Genomic DNA, 23,429 nt, shown 5'->3' with positions numbered 1-23,429 from the left:
CAACAGCTAGGCAGAGTGACTCCTTTCCAAATACTTGACATCAGGGTCTGCAGTCACAGATTTCCAAAATGAACATCCAATTTCTCGTTCAGCCACTGACCCTATCTGCAGCTACCCTTTTGTTTGCAGTATCTTACTAGCAATAGTACTATGCAAGGAAGTAAAGAGATTATAATTATGTTTGTGCGAAGGTAGGACACAACGTTCTCTTGAGTTAATGCATCATGTTAGCGTACAATTTGGACACCATGCATTACACGATGCATACATTGCTACACCCATATGTCTGACAACCTTTTGACAGTTCATCTTCGACAAATAATGGGACAAACTAATCACCTGATGATGGCTTCTAGTGCAAGCAGTGGTCGTGGTCCCCAATGACCAAGTAAACTACTGCCTCCTACAGCTGTGCCCTTCTTGCAGCAGTGTGTGGATGAGCATGCAATCCCAGCGCTGCTGACTTTGCTGAGATCCAGCTCCATGCTTTGCAAGAGGCCGCTCCTTCGGTCACCCTGGAGAGGAAGTAACTCACATCGCAGAAGCAGCAACTGCTTGTTTTCGAGCTGTACGGGCACTGCCTAGTACACCCCGCTTGACATAAAGAACTCTAAACATATAATGGTTGTCTTGGGTGATTGCAGCATATACGACGGGTTTAAGTAACAAGGATCCAGTACGGGCTGTTGTCTGTAACCCTGTCTGAGCTAATGCCTAGCTGGGGCACTTTGCAGCTGCAGTTACCCGGGAAGGAAGCGGATTGAGACTCGTGGATAGTAAGAACAGCGGCGTGACCAGATCTCAAAAGCTGGATTCGTGCAAAGGAACATAAACCAGCGGCTCAGATCGGTTGTGGAGGAATTTGGATTTACTGAATTGTCTTGTTTTTGTGCTTTACTTGGGTTACTAATTTCTGCTGCAGCAGGCACCATAACTGAGCTGTCAGATCTCACTCACTTGCAGGTTTGCAGTGAAGCAGGTCGCTGAGAGAATGCCCATCGTGACTGCTAGGATTTTGGAGAACAACATCTTATTTCCGTTTTCTTTTGCATTAGATCACAAAAGCCTTTGAAAAACTGCAGTTTTCTTTTTATCATCTAACTAGAACAGTTTGATTTTAACGTATTTTTCTTTATAATGAGAGACACCCCGTAGCTCCTGTGAGTAGTTTCTTGGCAACATTTTTATTCTGTCTTTTGCCCCTGGAAAGACAACTGCATTCTCACAGTTTTAAAATAAGATGTGCTAAAATGAGGTAAATAAGTACAGAAGCCCCATTTCCCCTGCCCTTCTGTGGAGGACCGGAACTGCCAGGGGTATTGGTATGGGGCAAACCCTGACCGTGTTTGTACCATTTTCTAGTATGCCAGGGACTCGAACATACTGTTGACTCCGTTGCACACTAAATCTGGCATCCTTTACTAATTATAACAACGCACTGGGCAACTTGCAGTTGTAAATGTGTTGTCATACTGCTGCGCTTGTATGGTTTACAACTGTCACCGCATTTCCACTACTGATTTCTGCTACGGAGATACATTTTATTTGCAGCAATGAAATTCTCCTAACCCAGTGGTTCTGCCCTCAACTATCCTCACGCCTGTATGTCAGCTTAAAAAACATTTTAGGGGAACTGTAACCGTGTCCCCCGTATGGGTTGCTGAGGGTATTTATATTACAATTTTTTTTGTTCAGTGGTTTATGGAACTGTGAATTTTTTTCTGTATAGTACTGGTTGGATCACAGTCCCCAATTTGACAGCTGCCTCTAACGTAAAGTGAATGCTGACTTCTTTAGAGCCTGAGGATTACAGAGTGTGTATGTGTGTGACAGCCCAGCTTCCCGCTACACTGAGTCAGTTTTTTGGAGTGTTCTTTCTAAATATATATTTCCGTGCATTTGCTGAATTCTTTTGATTGTCTTGTGGGGATTATTTCGGTGCCTGATCTCAATATGGCGGATCTGGAGGCGGTGCTGGCAGATGTCAGCTATCTGATGGCAATGGAGAAAAGCAAATCTACTCCAGCTGCCAGAGCCAGCAAGAAAATCATCTTACCTGAACCAAGGTAAGCACTATGGTTCAAACATATAGCAAATCTGACCGCTTAAAAGAGAAGTGGAAGTATGTTGACCTTTGACCATTCTAGGTACTTACACAAGTGAATAAAATAAGAACATATTAGACGTTAAATGCAAACATTTATTTTAGAACTAATAAGCATCTGCACAAGATGGATACATTTGACAAAACCACCAAATAAATGAATAAATGAGCAAGCAAATAAATATTACCACTTGAAGACAGGCTGTAAAATACCTGTAGGAAATAAATGTAATAGATTGGTATGTTGGTATTTATGTAACATATATGAATGACTCACTCACCCCCCCCCCCCTTTTGTGATAAATCATTTTGGTGCGTGATAGTTGTATGAGTATAATGCACACGCACTCTTCATTTTAATCTGAATCCCAAAGAATACTCTATGCAGAGTAATACATCCATGTTTATATCTGATACATAGCAAGGACTGAGGTGCTCTTGGTTATAAGCATACCCTGAAGTGTCCGTTTACAAACAGACATAAGATGGAAAGATATTCTCACACAGTTTTTTTTGTACTGGCCTGTACACTTGTTCAGTTGTGTAAACATATTTAAAGTGCCTTTATAGTTTAGATCTGCCTATGTATTTATATGTTTACCTTCAATTCCCTGATTCTTTAAGTTTGTGTGTGGGTTCTAGAGAGAGAAAAACAGAATATAAACAGTAAGGGATAGCATACCATAACATATTTAGGCTTGTGTCTATTTAATGCCTTATTTCACTTGTAAGGTATTCTGCAGGTCTTAACATAACTGTGACATATTATTCTGAGTAATTATTTACTTAATTTACTCTTTGACCTGAATTCTTCTACAGTTATGAAAGTAAGAAGATGCTTTGCTATGGACTTTGTTAGGTTTTCAGGGTTGGCAATTCTCCACTCTCCCAAGTCCCAGAGTTCATATAACAAAGCAGTGCTACTTTGGTCTAAACAATGGACATACTTATCTGTTATACTGACACTTAATACTTCAGCTGGTTGACAAGGTCAATTAATTTCCCCCTCCACAGTTAAATGAATATATTGTTTTTTCCATCAGAGTATTTCTCAATAACTTACATTTTATAATTGCTCACCTTCTTTGGAATGCATCAGTGCTGCAGGTTATTTTTGCAGTTTTTATTCATTTCTAGCAAAGGTAAAAGGAGCAGTAGTTGCGACAGATGTGTATATCTTCCCTTTTGGTGTTTTATATGCTCTCATTCCTTATCTTACTACATACATTATTAATATGTGAGACACAGAGACAGTGCTTTTGTCTCACAAGGGGTGTATTTGCTACCCATCACCCATGTTGTCAATTCTTGCAGCATGATTCCCTACCATTTGTGTAACAGTCCTCCTCTACTTTACTGCTAGGATTTTGAGAAATGTTGAGGAATCATTTGAAACCCCACACAGAAGGCTTTTCATATACATACATTCATCTCCCATTGTACAGTCAGGTGCTGGCTTAACTGATAGTATTTCAGGCCTATAGAAAATTTACAGACATTAAAAAATAAGTCGGATTGTATTCAGACATTTTCCTTCTCATCCTCATGTGCTGAGCAGACGGTTTGTTACTTTTAAAAGAGAAACTCACTGATGAATTGAAACTACTAACTCTATAATTATGAAAAAAAATCATACAATGCTTGTCAATCTTGTGTTGCTTTGGGGCTGTGGGCTTGACCATGGCCCGATATATGTTTTAAGGTGAGTGAGATTACATGACATGCCATACTTTTGTAGCATTAATTCAGGTGGGCTACAAATTATTGTCATGTTTATAATCTGTCTATATCATTCCACTTCCTAGGAACAGTCTCTACAAAAACACTAAAGTCCAAACAAACCAACACTAGAATGACTGAATAATTTAAAACAATATAGTTTCACCATTTTGACTTAAAATCAACATTTTGGCAGGTCTTTTCCTGGGAATGGAAATTTGACTATGGCATAATTCATACAAAGGGCAGAAGCTATGGAGTTGATAAATGCCCTCTCTCATATGCTGCATTTGGTACTCATGTATTGGTATGTAAAACTTTTTAGACTGAAGTAAAATAAAACTGGATAGATTGTAGTTACAAAGAAGCCAGTAAAAACACACACTTATTTGAATGCTTCTTAATGTAGTCAGTTTTGGAAATCAAACTGCGTGTTTGTTGCCTAGTGTGTTGGTAACTTGCTGTCATTTTATACATACTGCATATACACTGAAGAAAAACCGAACTAGAAAATGATGCTTGTTCAGTACTGGTTTGCTCTTGTTGCATAATTCTAGTTTATTGTATCTGTTTTCCAAGAATAAGAATTGGAAAGAAATGCTACAGAATCAATGCCTTGCTATTAGGCCTGTTTTACAAGCTATGCCATATTTGAGGCATGCTAATTACTGATGACTTATCAGCTAAGCAAAGTACATCGCTGTGGATGTGAAACAGAAGGGCTGTTATAAAGCAAATAACATCACTAGTACATTCATGCTGCAGAAGCCACCTAATTAAATAAACACCTAATGCTAAAAAGCAGTTTAATGTTCTACCAGGCAAATTGTTGTTGCACATATCAACAGATGCATATTGCAGTCTATAAAGCAGACATTGTTTGGCATATTGACTTACAAGAAAATAGGATTGTATTATTTAACTTTGCCGTACAAAGATAGTTTTGCAATCAATGCATTAATAAGTCTGCTTGTACTAAAGTAACCCAGTGACATAGTCAACCTTAATCTTCAAAACTAGGACTGATAAATCATTGATAGCATTCCCATATTCTGAGTCCTCCTACCCGATATCATGCTTTAATGTTTTTTTTTTTTTTTGTAGTTTATTGGTGTAGTCTGGCAGCATAGTTAATATATTGCATACTGTTGCTGTGAAAAATTGAGAAACTTTATGGTTATATGCTCTACCAAGTATATATATATATATATATATATGGTTCTACCTGACATAATCGAAACCACACAACACCGACAACCACATCACCGACACCACATATTCGACAGTCCATAAACACGAAACCACACATAACCGACAACGAAATAACCGTAGCACAAACACGAAACCCCATACACTGCACACACCACAATAACAATTAAAACAAAACACATCCCCATTCCACAAACCACACACAACACAAGCACACCAAAATCCTTACAAGCCCACACTAAACCTTACCTAACCCTAAGGTCACTTACCTACCCGCTCCCTAACCCTAACTCACTTAACCCCCCTATCGCTCCCTAACCCTAACTCACTTAACCCACCCCTATCGCTCCTAACCCTAACTCACTTAACCCACCCCTATCGCTCCCTAACCCTAACTCACTTAACCCACCCCTATCCCCACAGACCGTCAATCTCCACACTTACCTGCCTCGTCGTCATCACCGCATACTCACACAGCCTTTCCCCATGTCGGCATCCTCGGCGTTGGTGTTGTCATCCGCGGTCTTCTGCATTGTCGATGTTCTGCCACTCGCGATCTTCTGGAGCTCAATTCGCTGTCGGTCTTCTGCGCTGTCGACGAAGTCAGGTAGAACCATATATATATATATATATATATATATATATATATATGTATTTTTTTTTTTAGTTTTTCTGTTTTAACCCTATCCTGTTCTGTTAACGTGATCACTGAAGAAGTAATTATCCTTCAGAAATATACCCTTCATCACACATTATCCCACTGGAAAAGAACAGCCTCATAGTACAAGTGAGAGGTCAAAGGGGGCATTTCCCTTGGAACCATTAGGACATTAAGCTTTTATCTGGAAGCTGCACTTCGTAGACATATAATATCTGCAGGGACAATCTATCTGGGGTATATACTGAATTTACTGATCTAGATGTGTGTAGTGTTTTTAAGGTGCACTCTGATATTTCAGTTAGAGCAATACACCTAAAGAAAACACTTCAGGTGCTTTATGTATGTGAGTTGTATTGAACCAGCCTAACATTTTAATGTTTAGCAAGCACTTTCTCTGTATGTAATTTGTCTGACTGTAACATAGAACCCCCTTTACAATACTAAATCAAAGCCTGCATGATAACAGTACAAGAATTCTGCTGACGGAGCCATTACAATGTCAGAACTGCAAAGTTTACTATGCATGGAATGACTGTAGTTACAATGTATTAATAAATCTAAGTATATATATATATATATATATATATATATATATATATATATAGTCACAGTTGGAAAAAAAACCCTCAAGTATCAACAATATCATGTCCAACATATCTTACAAAGTACATGCCTAATAATTTTAAAGAGATCAACAGTTTTAGCTATTTTGGAGAAAATGAATGCATAGCATTGCATACAGCATTCTAGAATTGCTTGCACCTGTATTAGCTGGGCAAACAAATGATTTGAATACAGAATAAATAGTTGTTGTTGTCTTTCAGCTTTTCCCGGTTATGGGTCGCCACAGCGGAACTCCGGTCCGCTAATGATTGGCAGTAGATTTTCACTATCTATTAAAAATAGGGTTTTCTTTTCTTTACCATTTAAAACAAGCACTATTTATTCTGTATTCTGAATACAGAGTTAATAGTGCTTGTTTTAAATGGTAAAGAAAAGAAAACCCTATTTTTGATATATAGTTACAATAAAGACAAACAACGTTTGTACTGATATGGTCAGTGCTTTTATTTATGGTAGTTAAAGCTAAAACTGCAGTATCCTAAACTGCTATTATGTGATAAGTTTTCTTTGGTACTGGTCTAGACAGTGTTTTCTTTTGCTGTCTTAAGTGTACATGTTATTGTTTATAGTTGTTACACTGGAACACTGATGTGTGATTATGCCTGCTTGTCAGAAAGACACCAGAGGTATAAGTCCTGTTTCTGTCTGTACATTTTATTAGCAAGCTTGATACAAAATAAAAGTGCTTAGCATTGCACCTTGATCATTCCAGCTAATGTTTTGTTTCTGTTCCCTGTTTTATAATATTATTTTTGTTATCTGGATATAACCTATTAGAACATTTTGCAGGCATACTATAGAACCAGATAGTCTTTTGACAGTCAATCCATGCATAAATTAAGACTTGCCATTACAAGCACATCTGTTGGTTGCACATATCTCATTAGCAGCTGGATATTCTAGCATGCACAGTTATGGCTTACAAGAGGTCACGTGACATTGCCTTTCATAGCATTTATGACCTGGTTACCTTGTCATTGTGCCAGAAAATCACATGACTAGCAGCCCAACCAAACTGGTGTCTTGGTCCTCCAAGATCTACATAAGTCTTGGGAAAGGACTTCTGTCTGATATCATCTGGACTTATAACTGACATTTACAGAACTATGACATTTTATTGACAGTAAAGTATATATGTTCCCTTTATCCTATGCTTGTGGTGCAGGGTTGTGCTAAGAACTGTAAACAGACTTCAAAATATCATGTGATGTGGGGCCTTACTTCCCTCTGCGCAATATAATCTTCCTGGAAGTAGGAACACAATTATACAGATACAAGTGCTGTAGAACATTTCAATTTCTGTATAGCGGTTGCCATTATCTCTGACTTCCATACTTTACTAAGTTTTGTAAAAACTTTATTTCCTTACTAACCCTCTCTTAGTTGATTAAAAAAATGGTTGTGAGCCGAATGGGGCTGAATGCTGGAGACAAAAGAAGAAGTGAACATCCTTAAGGCAACTCACTTTCTCCAGTCAGAGAAAAATTGCATTTAATGATACTTAGCAAATTATCATGGAACCAACACAATAGTTTTTAATTGCACACAAGTAGGTAATGTGCTATATTTTGACACAGGCATCTCATTATTAGGGCATATATCACATCTGAGGAAGTAAACTAGGAAAATAGCTTTCTGGGGCAGTAAAGCCCTGAAGCTGTAACTCTTATAAGAGAATGTACTATATAGTGGTATTTATCACAGTTATGGGAAATAACGCATCAGTTTAGTTTCATGTGCATTGATAGTACAGAGCCAGATGCTGGGATAAACACATTTAACTCTACTTGTAGCCCAGTTTCATGACAGAATCTGGTAAGCATTTAAACGTATGGCCCAAAACTCATTCCTATGTAAACTGGGATGCATAGGATGTATGTAAGGAAAACCACTAAGCCTGACTTTGGAGTTGTCTCCACTGGACAGATTGCATAATACAGAAAGCTGGGGAAATAGAGACAGAGTGAGATGGAACATGAAAAAATTCAGAGAGAGAGAGAAGGCAAATGCTAACATGTAAAATATAATTGTCACATAATTTTGAGGATTCGCGATGAAGTCATGTATGTTAATGCAGTCACATTTATTTATCACTAAGCTGATGTGATCCACTTAAGAAGGTAATGAATAGTTTATGCTTTGACTTTAGTCGTGCTGAATGATTTCACATCCATTAGAATTAGGCTCGAGTAATAATCCTATAACACTAGTGGTCTGAAGAGTTGTCAGCGACACAGAATGATTTCACATCCGTTAGAATTAGGATCGAGTAATAATCCTATAACGCTAGTGGTCTGAAGAGTTGTCAGCGACACAGAATGATTTCACATCCGTTAGAATTAGGCTTGAGTAATAATCCTATAACACTAGTGGTCTGAAGAGTTGTCAGCGACACAACAAGCGATTCCTTTGGGTTCATTCTCTTTGGGCTTGGGCTGGCAATGTAAATGAGGGAGCATGCAAACATTCATTATGTTTTGTGTTTTTGTGTTTACATATCTTGTGTACTTTTCATCATTTTTGTTTTGATTTACATGTTGTGGTGAACCACTTACTAAATAAAATGTGTGACATTTTTTCATGGAAATCGAAGCAGTGAGATGATGGATGAGAATTACTACCTTACCATATACATTACCAGAATGTACTGTTTTTGCTGCAGAAAGCAAATCTGTTTGTGGTTTACTTTGTTGTTAAGTATAATCTCCTTCAGTACATGTTGAGCTACTCTCTGTAGCTATTTATTCATTTATTTCTATTTCTGGCAGAATTCCTGGGGATGAAAAGCACTATAGAGAGCAATTTATAGTTAGTTAGAAAAGGAGTATAATTGTAAGCAAGCAGGAGGTCTAACTGCTTATGTCCTTTCACTTTTTGTATTCAGCTTAACATTGGGAGGTGGTGCTGTGTGCAGAGCCACCTAATGCAGTATTTGAGAGATGCAGATACCCTCAGTTTCAGATTCTCTGTTAGGACCTTAGTTTACTCCACCTTCCAATTAAAGCTGTATAAATTATAGAGTTAAGCATGATACTTTGTTGTAGTCTAAAGGTGATTTCATAGCCAGTCTAGACATCATTATTTACTTGCATATCTGTTTTTGGTGCCTGAACATTTTTCCCTTCTTCTGTCTACATTTGTTATTTTAACCCAAATCAATAACTTAACCAGAGCCCAAAATCCTATTACCTTCAATTATTCACCCACCAAATTGACTTTTTTGCTAGGCTAGACTAGAATACAGTTAACTTAGTGATCAGACCGTTATTTATCTACGTCTATATTTTTTCTCAAACAAATATTTTAACCCAGGAACCAAAACAACCATATAGTTGACACTTCAAAGAGTTATGCAGAAAAATTCTACTTGGACCTATGCAAATGTATTACATTGGAATTTACAACTAAATCCAAGCAAATAGAGAGGTCTAAAAGCAAAGCAGAGTGGTGGTCCTAAAGCCTTAGTAACCTACTAAATAAAAGAAAGAAACTCCTAAACCAATGCAGCAGAACAAATGACCACCAAACTAAGCAGAATATCAAGCAGAGATAAGAAACTAAAAATGGACGTAAGAAAAATGAAGGCATCCTATGAATTCAGACTTGTTTGTGTCTTTTCGGCTTTTTCCCGGTTAGGGGTCGCCACAGCGGAACTCCGGTCCGCTAATGATTGGCAGTAGATTTTTATGTGCCGAGTTGCCGACCCTGATGCACAACCTTCAACGAAGGTACGCCCATTCACACATGTCTCCACACAGAAGACGCTCTAGCTGAGAATCGAACAGGACAACGTCTTACTCTGAGGCGACAACGCTACCGCAGCACCACCCATCCTATGAATTCAGACTAAGTACAGAAATCAAAGACAACTACAAACCCTTCCTCAGTCATGTGACATGTCAGAAAAATAACAAAAATTTCCTCCCAGATTTCTCCAAGCTTATTCATAATAGTAACAACAACTCTAATACAGAAGATATTGTCACCATACTGGCAAATACATTTAGTGCCAACTTCACCTGGAGACTTCTCTTCAAAACCCACTTATCCCTGATGGAATTAAGCCACCAGCTATTATGAAAGAGCATGAAAGTACAGTTCAAAACAAAGAATACCTCATCCATGAACCCTGAGAACATACTTGGTTGTCTAATTAATAGCACTAAGCAAGCACTAGTGCATCCACTTCTTAGCCACTTCAGCCTGAAGTAAATGGCTTTGTTGCTTGGGAGTGGTAGTCAACTGTTGTGATGCCACAATGCACAAGGGTGGTGTGGACCCACCACAGACCCATTATCCTATTGTGTCTTACATGTAAGGCAGTATAATATATCATCATTATATTCATTTATTTTATTTCAGTTTGATGACCGGGAAGTCCACTGGGCCAAGAAGAGCTCGTTTTCAGTGGTGGCCCGAGGAGAAAAGGTCCAGCAACTGACCAAATTAGCTACCATAATAGAAATCTTATTAGATTCGTCCCTCAGCAGTTTGGCTTTGTCAAGGGAATATCTATTTTAATGAATTTTGTGAACTTCATTGAGAGGGTTACTCAGGCTAGACTGTAGATGAGCTGGCCGTACAGCATACCTTGACCTCAGCAAAGCATTCAGTACCATATCACATGCAAATATTATAGACAAGTTGAAAGAGCTACAAACTGACCCATATGTGGTTAGGTGGATAGCCAAGTGACTTAGAGACAGGACGTACACCGTAAAAGTTGAGGATGCATCCTCTGAAAGAATGAATGTGACTATCAGAGTTCCACAGGGCTCTTTGCTATGACCACTGTTGTTTGGCATCTGCTTCTCAGATCTCCACTCATCAAATAAACATTTTTGGTTGAAAAAAAGTTTGTGGATGATTATAAGCTGGGAATCATTATCAATTCCCCCACTTACATACATGAATTACAGCAGAAGCTTACACTTGTCAGTAGCTGGTGTACTAAAAATGGTGTCAAGCTTAATACCTAAAATTGCAGCATTGTAGCATTTGATAATTAATTCCATAGCCCCAGCTAATAGGATAGACATCACACTACTTCAGAATGTTAAGGTTGTCAGAGAACTGGGTACTTGGGTGGACAGCTCTGTTACATTTGACTATCACATTGCTGTAGTGTTTAGGAGCAACTTTTACCTTGCACAGCTCATAGCAAAACATATTTCTTCCAGATTAAAATAAGTCCTCAACTCCTTGTACACCACATTGAGTAGACTCACCATTGTGTAAACACCCACATTGCTAAGTACCTTATTAAGCATTTACAGCAACTGGAAGGACCCCAGAAGTTTGTAACTTGAAAGATCAGGGGCCAGAAGAATCTTAACAAAAAGAAAAGTGAGAATCCTTATCCCTTTACTCAGGTTCGTGTAGACTTCTTAGGAAGACCCATGTCTTGCCTATAAGGCTATAAGGGATCCAGTAGTCCAAGAAGTATTATACATCAATTAATCAAACAGTTCAACTAACACTATGGCCAGAGATCTAAATCTACTTCAACCAATAATCAAGACAAAGAGGAGGGATAGATTTGTCAAGCAGTGCCTGCTCCTTCTCTAGAACACCTTACTCTGCAATTTAAGCACAGTAACACACTGTCTGCCATTAAAAAGAAGCTGAACAACTGGGTGGATTGTTATAAAATTACCCCTGGTATGACTGGTCTGGCTGTCCTTAAAAAGTGAGGCAATGGATATTGGCAAGGTGGATGTATCCTCGTGGTTCAGTTGCCTTGTAACTCCAATGATCCTATGATCACATGAAAGTATATTTTACATTAATAGTAATAATATGTGTTAAAAACTATTACAGTCTAGAAGTAAATAGAGCTTATATGATTGGTACACTGAAATCATTACATCTATAGTAGTACCAGAGCTACTAAAAGAGCAGTCACAGCAAACCCATGCTCCCTGCAAAAAATATATTATCAAATAGCTATTAGACGCTTAAGTTGTATATTGACTATATGAGGTGTAGAACTGGAACTGTGCTGCAAATATACAGCTTCACATTTTACAAGAGAATGTGACCTTGTATACATAGAATACTTTGGTACCATATGCAGAATCTTGGCCAGTACCCATATGGTATTATTCCAAGGACGTGAGCATAGTTAGAATACAGGCAGATGACAGCAGACTGAACATAGCAAATGACAACACAGACTTCCTGTTTTACACCATCACTTGTAACTATCGTATACAATGCAGCCACCAATAAAATATGATGCTACCATAAGGTCTCTAGAAAGGTGTCATGCTTTTTTATAAACAATACAGTGTTGTTGTTGCATTTATTTATTTATTGCAATAGAGCATTGAAATTTGTACTTTGTATTATGTCAGTCTGTGTTATTCTTTTAACCTCTGTCTTGGTATCTGAGATGGTTACCTTCCACTTGCTATGTCATATATAATATAGCTGTGATATATTTCTGTGTGGTTTGACCATTTTAATTTTTGTTTCCTACATAATGGGAATACTTTGTATTTACATATTTTCAACTGTTGATATTTGAACATCAGATATTTTTGTTGATGCTTAAGGATTACATAAATTGTCAAAGAGTCATGTACACAAAAACACACATGCACACATTTATCTACACACATGTATATGAATATATATATATATATATATATATATATATATATATATATATATATATATATATATATATATATATATATATATATGTATGTATGTATGTAAGTATTGCTGTTGGTCATTTCGAGGCTGTGCAAGATCAACAATTTCCTGGTTTGGGGAATGTGCCCTTTCCTTGGAGATTGTGCAGACCTGAAGTTAGAATATAGAATTATCAGTTTGTATAGGGGTACAGAAGCGCTTGCCCCTCCCCCCAGTAAATATGTGTTTTTTAATTTGTGTGGTCTGAGTTTAATCCTCTGAGTATGTGCAAAAGCATGCCAGTGTTAATGCTGTTGACATTAACATGTTAACGTTAGCACTGTCAGTGTTTAGTCAATTCAACCTGGACCATTAGCTCCATATATATGTATACAAATACATGTACTTTATGTATAGTTTCTTTACTTTAAGTTGTGTTTGTGTACATTTGTATACATATATATATATATATATATATATATACATTATTTATCTTTCCTTACTTATCTTATACAGAGCATTGTTCCATTGTAAAATGTCTGTTTTGCTTCTGTTGTAGTTACATACTGATTCTTGAGCTTTTTTCATAGGCTTCCACTGAAAAGGGATTTCACACCACAGTATAACATTCTTGGGACGCAAACCAAATAAACTGGAAATAGTTTATCAGTGCTGCCCATAGCCTCTACCTTACAACACAACAAATGTAAAGGACTCTGTACATTGCCCCTTTCCTCTAGGTCATTAGAGCCCTATCATGAATTTGTCCTACAGTCTCCATCTGGTACCGTTTAAAACGAAGCCTTTTATTCTTCAGTGTATCTGCTAAACTGACAGAGCCAGTTATAAAAGTATTAGTAAACGAATGATAACTCAAGTTTGTTTCTAACATGGTATTATTTGGCAGAAGACCTCTAAGGCAGGCAGTCTGCTTGGTGCTGGGAGGTGTGCAGCTTGCTGTTCACCTCCTTGGCTTGGTGTGGGGATATTAAACCAATGCTGTTTTGTTCAAGAATGGTTTGAATATAGTGGTAACGCTAATACAAGGTTTTACCGGGTGTGGGTAATGGTAAATTTACGGCGGACTTGTGGTGACCACCCAACCGAGGTAACCGTAGCCCAAAGTAGCCAGACATGGGTTATTAAGTTTATATTATATTATTTAAAGAAAGAAAGAATTTAAGAAACTATTTAAGAAAATTGTATAATGCTTAAATTAAATCCTGCCGCAGCTGTTTTCTGGCTGTTCTTCTTCTCTGATGTTCTGCGCGTGGCGCTTTGTACAGCGCATCAGGGGAAAGGCAAAAGCAACGGAGAACAGAAGATCTCCGCTTTTTTTTTTTCTGTTCGCTTTCAATGTTAATTTTAATTATGCGAGAGGTTTAAAATATAAAACGGATATCGGATATCAACGGATATCTCCTCCTGTCTCGATATGTTAAATGTTATTTAAACATGAACAACATTTTTAAAAAGGAGGAGACGGAGATCACAAGATCTTTTCATTTTTGTATAAATGTTAAAAAGAGTTAGTTTAATATAGCGAGACAAAAAAAAAAAAGCAACGGAGATCTCCGTTGCTTTTTAAACCTGTGTCGCTATGTTAAACTGCGTGCCGCTTTTAGGAAGGCATTGTATAATATTTGTTAATGTGTCTCACTTCTGGTAAGAAAGAACACTGCTAGTAATGTTCTTAAGAATTGTCACTATGTTATCAGAATCTAGAGCATTTTTTTCTTGGCCTTTGTCATACTTAACTGAGATCTCCAGTTTTGTACATGCTTGCTTGCTTTCCATGAGATTGTTTGCACACACCCGTATGAAGGAAAATTGGACATTTTATTGGTCAATTATTGATAGCTGCTTATACAAGTTTGCTATGTGTTTTCATTTTATTTTGTCTCATTTTGTACATCAAGATGAGGAGCTCATCAAATAGTACAATTAAAAAAACTTCACAAGATAGTAATTAAGAATGGATTATTTCATCCAAAACTCAGGAGGAAATGTTTAAATGTTGATCTGCTTAGTAATCTAAACAGTTTTACATTTAATTTTCATCAAAAGTATCTGACTGGTGGGATTCTTGCTATTCATCGTATTCCAGTTCACAGCCCCCGTCTGCTTGTAGTTGGACATATAATTTAATTTACAGCATATGTAAATAACCTTTACAACATCTGTTAACACTGTAACACCTTCAAACCTTCAGAATGTTTTTTTCAAAAACTAGTAACTAAAGTGTTTTCTGTCTGAAATAATAGCATCTGTGCTATTTACGCTAGTTGTGAAAAAAAGTATTAGTGTTGTTTTCTGTAAAAAAAAAAAAAACATTGCAAGAAACATCTGTGTTTTAGATGTTTGCTTCCACAAAGTGAAACTCATTGTATTTATATAGCTGTATACAGAGTGGACTAAAATAGAAAACAAAGTCACCAAATACTAACATTTAGTAGAACAACACAGATGTAAAAAAGAAAAAAAGTACTTCTATTTTTGGAATACACTAGACATTCCTCTGGCTGAAGAAGATTATTTTGGCAGAATACAGTACTCACAGACCTTAGCTAATGCTGTGAAACCAGACAGAATGCATCTTGCAATAACTCAGCTAGCATGTACCATTTTAAAGCAGCAGAGCATTTTGTGGTGAAATGTAATCTGTCTTAATGGCAGGGATTCATAAAATAAAACAGATTTGCTGCCTGAAGGTATTAGTCCATCATACTTTGTTGTGGCATGTAGTGATTAGCAGGGGAGTTTTGGATTGTAGGAAACTCCATTCACTAAGTACTGCATGGCAAAGTAAGGTGTGTATGTCATAATGTTCTTCCATGTATGCATGAGCGTTACATGTGCTGACCAGGACATCAAAAGGAGGGTTATCCGAGACTTCAGCAATGGGACTGCGATGTGGAAGACCCCCACACCCACACCTATATATGGATACTGAATGTAAGCAGTCATTTTAGACTGAGATATGGAAAGAGAAACCTTAAACAGAAGACTTGCACATAATCTGCCTTTTGGGATTGGGACATAGGAGGCAGACTAACCTAGATATGAATAATTCATGTAGTCATCCATTTGGTGTTTAGGGGGCGAGGAACCTTACAAACCAGCACTTCACATAATCTGTCTTTTGGGATTGGGACAAAGGAGGCAGGACAGACATAGACATTAAAACTGGATGTTATTTTTTGGGACCAGGACATTGGAGGGGCAGCAGTTGACAAAACCGCTTAAACATTCTTTTCAGCCTGGGACATGGGGCAAAGACTTTTCTACACATAAACATTTAACTCAAAAAAATGTCAGAGACTGTCCCATATCCTCCAGCAATTTTCACCAAACAAAACCCTTTGTTCTGAAGATAAACACTTACTACAAGTAGACAAATTCAACAACTCGGCACGTGACTCTTTACTCCTCCTGTGTGTAAAAGTGTGGAACTCTGTTCCACTTTCTGTAAAATTAGTGACCCAACAAAATACCCTTGAAACAATTAGTAAAACAGCAGTTGTTAGTCCAGGCTAAGAACTCACAAACGTAAGACACCTATCTTTACTCCTACTATGAATGTTGTGATAGCACTTAGTTACAGCCCTTCTCACCTTCCCCTCTGGGGTTTCCATTTCCTACCTCTACATCCTTACATGACTTCTGTTCCCTCTTTTCTTTCAGTCACACCTAACCTGCTCTCTTCAGCTCTTTTATTGTTCTCCTTTCCTGCAGTCTCTATTATACATGCATTCCCTTTATACATGTATTTCTCTTTTGTTATTACTTTTGTTCTCTGATTACTGCAGGGCCTCATATAAGTTGTGTAGAGTGCACCATATGTGTACTATTTCTTGTTCTCCAAAGTGAAATTGGTTTGTCTGTTTAAAATACTGTTCATATGTCATCAGGTAATGTAATTCTTGTTAACTCTGGTATCTGTATCTCAAAACTTTCCAGTTTTACTCACTCTGCTTATTAAAATGTAAAAGTAATCTGGAGCTCTACTTAACTGGTCTTTGCGGAACGTTTTTTTCAGCCCACTCAGACTATCCTGGTAAACAAATGCAAATAAATAACTAAATAAATAAACTGGGATTAGTGACCTTGTGAGAAGGCCAGCTGTGGCATGTTGGTCAGCTGGCTGAAGCATCATCTTATTAAACAGCATGATGTCATATTAGTCCCCCATATCCAGAGGTGCAGTAAAGTACAGGGGGTAAACCACACATCCCCTTCCATTAGAATGTGAAGATGTTGATTTCCATAAACATTTATTCTACTTACTGTGCAAAAACAGTTTTGGAAACATTTGTTTTGCATAAAAGACACATTTTTTCTATGAATGACTGACCAAGAACTACTTTAAAGTCCGTGCTAAGAGGGGATTTGGAAGGTAAATCTTTGACACAGACGCTTTAAAAAGCATTTTTGAAATACAGGTGGAAATCAGCCATGGACATGAGCACTATACTGCAGACAAGGATGAAACAACTGCAGACACTTGTACTATTAAATGAGATGCTGATTGGTCAGTGGCAGGATGGTAACCCTAGATGAGAGCATTCCTAAATACACTAGATGCTTGGTCTGTGAGGAAGGGCACCAAGGCACAGACACTATCAGATAAGCTTAAGTCTGAGAGATGTGAAGGGACAATCATTCACATGACTGTTTCTCCCACCTTCACATTGCAAAACAAAGTCAAGACTGCCATAAGTGTGAGCACTTTTAAATGTTAAATGCAGTAAGGACAGGCTGGGGTAATCCTAGGTATGGGCACTATATTACATTAAAAATGTAGTTATGGGAGGAGATAATCCTAGGCAGGAAGGGTCTATATGAAAAGACCAAAGAGGTGTTTCAGTGAACACCTCTTGGTCGACATGTAATGAGCAAATGCACTAAAGTGCGAATGCGCAAAACAGCGGTTTCTTTCCCTGGGAAAGAAACTGCCAGCACAAACACACACACACACACACACACACACACACACACACACACTTTAAAACATAGCAACATGGGGGCTTCACCCCCCACACACCCCCTAGCTAAATATACCAACTCTGAGATCGCACTACAGTGAGGAAAGGGGAGAACACATGGGGATAGCCAAGCAATTTCTTTCCTAGGGAAAGAAATTGCTGTTTTGAGCATTTGCGCTTTAGTGTGTTCGCTCATTACTTGTCGACCAAGGCGTGTTTGCTGAAACACCTCTTCGGTCTTTTAATATAGACCTGGCAGGAATGCTAATTTTTTAACACTTTACACCTTGCCAACTGAACATCAACCCCCTCCCAGCCAGTCGGCCCATTCATTCCCACCTGCAGCACATAGGTTGATTGAGACGGGTCATCATTAAGGCAGCCATTTGGGTGGTTTGGCTTTTTACCTTAGGTCCTATTCCCCTGTGCATGTCCAGCAACAGACCATGATTGTAATAGGCAGTGGGCATCAGCATTACACTCCCTGTCTTCCACAAGGAGCTGATATCAGCAGGATGCCCTGTCCACCCACAGTAGACCATGTGTTAGTTTCTCTGGTATCCAGCAGGGAATCCAGGCCAATGTCCATGTGTACACTGAAGAATGCTTTTTGCCGAAACCGGTCTGTATGTGGAATTGGAAGATGAAATAAATATATTTTTCCATGGAGTCCTCAAGTGCTGGCTGTATTTTTGTTTAACTTTTAAATATGTGCGGTTGCCTTGCACCAGTCGTACCTGCTAGCTGCATTTGGTGGCAATGTCCATGTAACCCAGGACATGTGCACTCAGTCTTTTACAGATGGCCTTGCCCATCCTCTCTTGCCTATGCCATCAAGCACCTCAGCTGATAATCGAACTTGGGTCATTTGGGACATAGTCATAGTTGCATCACTCAGTGCCACAGGTGCAGGCATATGAATACAATTGAACACATTAAGGACTGGGAGGAGAAATGGCTAATCCTAGCACTGTTCAGTATATTAAATATTGAGGAGTAAAAGAAAAAAATCCTAGATATGACAGCTGTTAAATAGAGTAAGGAATGGGGGGTCAGAGGGAATAATCCTAGGTATGAGCATTGTTAAATAAATCCTAGATATGACAGTTGTTAAACAGAGTGAGGAAATTGAGCTGAAAAGGGATAACCCTAGGCATGAGCACTGTTAAATAAATCCTAGACAGGACAACTATTAAATGGAGTAAGGGATGGGGGAGGTCAGAGAAGATAACCCTAGGCATGAGCACTGTTAAATAAATCCTAGACATGACAACGATTAAATAGAGTAAGGAATGGGGGAGGTCAGAGGGGATAACCCTAGCATGAGCACTGTTAAATAAATCCTAGACATGACAACTACTAAATATAGTGAGGAATGGGGGAGGTCAGGGGGGATAACCCTAGCATGAGCACTGTTAAATAAATCCTAGACATGAAAACTATTAAATAGAGTAAGGAATGGGGGAGGTCAGAGGGGATAACCGTAGCATGAGCACTGTTAAATAAATCCTAGACATGACAACAATTAAATAGAGTAAGGAATGGGGGAGGTTAGAGGGGATAACCGTAGCATGAGCACTGTTAAATAAATCCTAGACATGACAACTATTAAATAGAGTAAGGAATGGGGGAGGTCAGAGGAGATACCCCTAGCATGAGCACTGTTAAATAAATCCTAGACATGACAACTATTAAATGGAGTAAGGAATGGGGGAGGTCAGAGGGGATAACCCTAGGCATGAGCACTGTTAAATAAATTCTAGACATGACAACTATTAAATGGAGTAAGGGATGGGGGAGGTCAGAGGGGATAAACTTAGGCATGAGCACTGTTAAATAAATCCTAGACATGACAGCTATTGAATGGAGTAAGGGGTGGGGGAGGTCAGAGGGGATAACCCCAGTATGAGCACTGTTAAATAAATCCTAGACATGACAACTATTAAATGGAGTAAGGGATGGGGGAGGTCAGAGGGGATAACCCTAGGCATGAGCACTGTTAAATAAATCTTAGACATGACAACTATTAAATGGAGTAAGGGATGGAGGAGGTCAGAGGGGATAACCCTAGCATGAGCACTGTTAAATAAATCCTAGACATGACAACTGTTAAATAGAGTAAGGAATGGGGGAGGTCAGAGGGGATAACCCTAGCATGAGCACTGTTAAATACATCCTAGACATAACAACAATTAAATAGAGTAAGGAATGGGGGGGTCAGAGGGAATAACCCTAGCATGAGCACTGTTAAATAAATCCTAGACATGACAACTATTAAATGGAGTAAGGGATGGGGGAGGTCAGAGGGGATAACCCTAGCATGAGCACTGTTAAATAAATCCTAGACATGACAACTATTAAATAGAGTAAGGAATTGGGGGGGGGGTCAGTGGGGATAACACTAGCATGAGCACTGTTAAATAAATCCTCGACATGACAACAATTAAATGGAGTAAGGGATGGGGGAGGTCAGAGGGGATAACCCTAGGCATGAGCACTGTTAAATAAATCCTAGACATGACAACTATTTAATGGAGTAAGGGATGAGGGAGGTCAGAGGTGATAACCCTATGCATGAGCACTGTTAAATAAATCCTAGACATGACAACTATTAAATAGAGTAAGGGATGGGGGAGGTCAGAGGGGATAACTCTAGCATGAGCACTGTTAAATAAATCCTAGACATGACAACTATAAATCTAGTAAGGGATGGGGGAGGTCAGAGGGGATAACCCTAGGCATGAGCACTGTTAAATAAATCCTAGGCATGACAACTATTAAATGGAGTAAGGGATGAGGGAGGTCAGAGGTGATAACCCTAGGCATGAGCACTGTTAAATAAACCCTAGACATGACAACTATTAAATGGAGTAAGGGATGGGGGAGGTCAGAGGGGATAACTAGCATGAGCACTGTTAAATAAATCCTAGACATGACAACTATAAATCTAGTAAGGGATGGGGGAGGTCAGAGGGGATAACCCTAGGCATGAGCACTGTTAAATAAATCCTAGACATGACAACTATTAAATAGAGTAAGGAATGGGGGGGGGGTCAGATGGGATAACCCTAGGCATGAGCACTGTTAAATAAATCCTAGACATGACAACTATTAAATGGAGTAAGGGATGGGGGAGGTCAGAGGGGATAACCCTAGGCATGAGCACTGTTAAATAAATCCTAGACATGACAACTATTAAATGGAGTAAGGGATGGGGGAGGTCAGAGGGGATAACCCTAGGCATGAGCACTGTTAAATAAATCCTAGACATGACAACTATTAAATAGAGTAAGGGATGGGGGGTCAGAGGGGATAACCCTAGCATGAGCACTGTTAAATAAATCCTAGACATGACAACTATTAAATAGAGTAAGGAATGGGGGAGGTCAGAGGGGATAACCCTAGCATGAGCACTGTTAAATAAATCCTAGACATGACAACTATTAAATGGAGTAAGGGATGGGGGAGGTCAGAGGGGATAACCCTAGGCATGAGCCCTGTTAAATAAATCCTAGACTTGACAACTATTAAATGGAGTAAGAGAAAGGGGAGGTCAGAGGGGATAACCCTAGCATGAGCACTGTTAAATAAATCCTAGACATGATAACTATTAAATAGAGTAAGGAATGGGGGAGGTCAGAGGGGATAACCCTAGCATGAGCACTGTTAAATAAATCCTAGACATGACAACTATTAAATAGAGTAAGGAATGGGGGAGGTCAGAGGGGATAACCCTAGGCATGAGCACTGTTAAATAAATCCTAGACATGACAACTATTAAATGGAGTAAGGGATGGGGGAAGTCCGAGGGGATAACCCTAGGCATGAGCACTGTTAAATAAATCCTAGACATGGCAACTATTAAATGGTGTAAGGGATGGGGGAGGTCAGAGGGGATAATCCTAGCATGAGCACTGTTAAATAAATCCTAGACATGACAACTATTAAATAGAGTAAGGAATGGGGGAGGTCAGAGGAGATAACCCTAGCATGAGCACTGCTAAATAAATCCTAGACATGACAACTATTAAATGGAGTAAGGAATGGGGGAGGTCAGAGGGGATAACCCTAGGCATGAGCACTGTTAAATAAATCCTAGACATGACAACTATTCAATGGAGTAAGGGATGGGGGAGGTCAGAGGATAACCTTAGCATGAGTACTGTTAAATAAATCCTAGACATGACAACTATTAAATGGAGTAAGGGATGGGGGAGGTCAAAGGGGATAACCCTAGGCATGAGCACTGTTAAATAAATCCTAGACATGACAACTATTAAATAGAGTAAGGAATGGGGGGGGGGGTCAGATGGGATAACCCTAGGCATGAGCACTGCTAAATAAATCCTAGACATGACAACTATTAAATGGAGTAAGGGATGGGGGAAGTCCGAGGGGATAACCCTAGGCATGAGCACTGTTAAATAAATCCTAGACATGGCAACTATTAAATGGTGCAAGGGATGGGGGAGGTCAGAGGGGATAATCCTAGCATGAGCACTGTTAAATAAATCCTAGACATGACAACTATTAAATAGAGTAAGGAATGGGGGAGGTCAGAGGAGATAACCCTAGCATGAGCACTGCTAAATAAATCCTAGACATGACAACTATTAAATGGAGTAAGGGATGGGGGAGGTCAGAGGGGATAACCCTAGGCATGAGCACTGTTAAATAAATCCTAGACATGACAACTATTCAATGGAGTAAGGGATGGGGGAGGTCAGAGGGGATAACCTTAGCATGAGTACTGTTAAATAAATCCTAGACATGACAACTATTAAATGGAGTAAGGGATGGGGGAGGTCAAAGGGGATAACCCTAGGCATGAGCACTGTTAAATAAATCCTAGACATGACAACTATTAAATAGAGTAAGGAATGGGGGGGGGGTCAGATAGGATAGCCCTAGGCATGAGCACTGCTAAATAAATCCTAGACATGACAACTATTAAATGGAGTAAGGGATGGGGGAGGTCAGAGGGGAATAACCCTAGGCATGAGCACTGTTAAATAAATCCTAGACATGACAACTATTAAATGGAGTAAGGGATGGGGGAGGTCAGAGGGGATAACCCTAGGCATGAGCACTGTTAAATAAATCCTAGACATGACAACTATTAAATGGAGTAAGGGATGGGGGAGGTCAGAGGGGATAACCCTAGGCATGAGCACTGTTAAAATAATCCTAGACATGACAACTATTAAATGGAGTAAGGGATGGGGGAAGTCCGAGGGGATAACCCTAGGCATGAGCACTGTTAAATAAATCCTAGACATGACAACTATTAAATGGTGTAAGGGATGGGGGAGGTCAGAGGGGATAAACCTAGCATGAGCACTGTTAAATAAATCCTAGACATGACAACTATTAAATAGAGTAAGGAATGGGGGAGGTCAGAGGAGATAACCCTAGCATGAGCACTGTTAAATAAATCCTAGACATGACAACTATTAAATAGAGTAAGGAATGGGGGAGGTCAGAGGGG

At 38.9% G+C, this 23,429-nt stretch overlaps 1 protein-coding gene across 1 annotated transcript in view; it reads left to right on the top strand.

Moving 5' to 3' along the window:
• Nucleotides 1-346: 346 nt before the first annotated feature.
• GRK3 (G protein-coupled receptor kinase 3) overlaps nt 347-23,429 on the top strand; it is a 2,112,642-nt gene continuing 2,089,559 nt past the window's right edge. Inside the window, exon 1 of the mRNA XM_044068485.1 lies at nt 347-2,066. Coding sequence (XP_043924420.1) covers nt 1,954-2,066 — 113 coding nt within the window. The 5' untranslated portion in view covers nt 347-1,953. The remainder of the gene's footprint in view (nt 2,067-23,429) is intronic.

The sequence above is a fragment of the Protopterus annectens genome, chromosome 4.part0 (assembly GCF_019279795.1).
Source record: "Protopterus annectens isolate FY-2018-M chromosome 4.part0, PAN1.0, whole genome shotgun sequence".
Lineage (NCBI taxonomy): Eukaryota > Metazoa > Chordata > Ceratodontiformes > Protopteridae > Protopterus > Protopterus annectens.
This window is presented reverse-complemented; position numbering and strand designations above follow the sequence as displayed.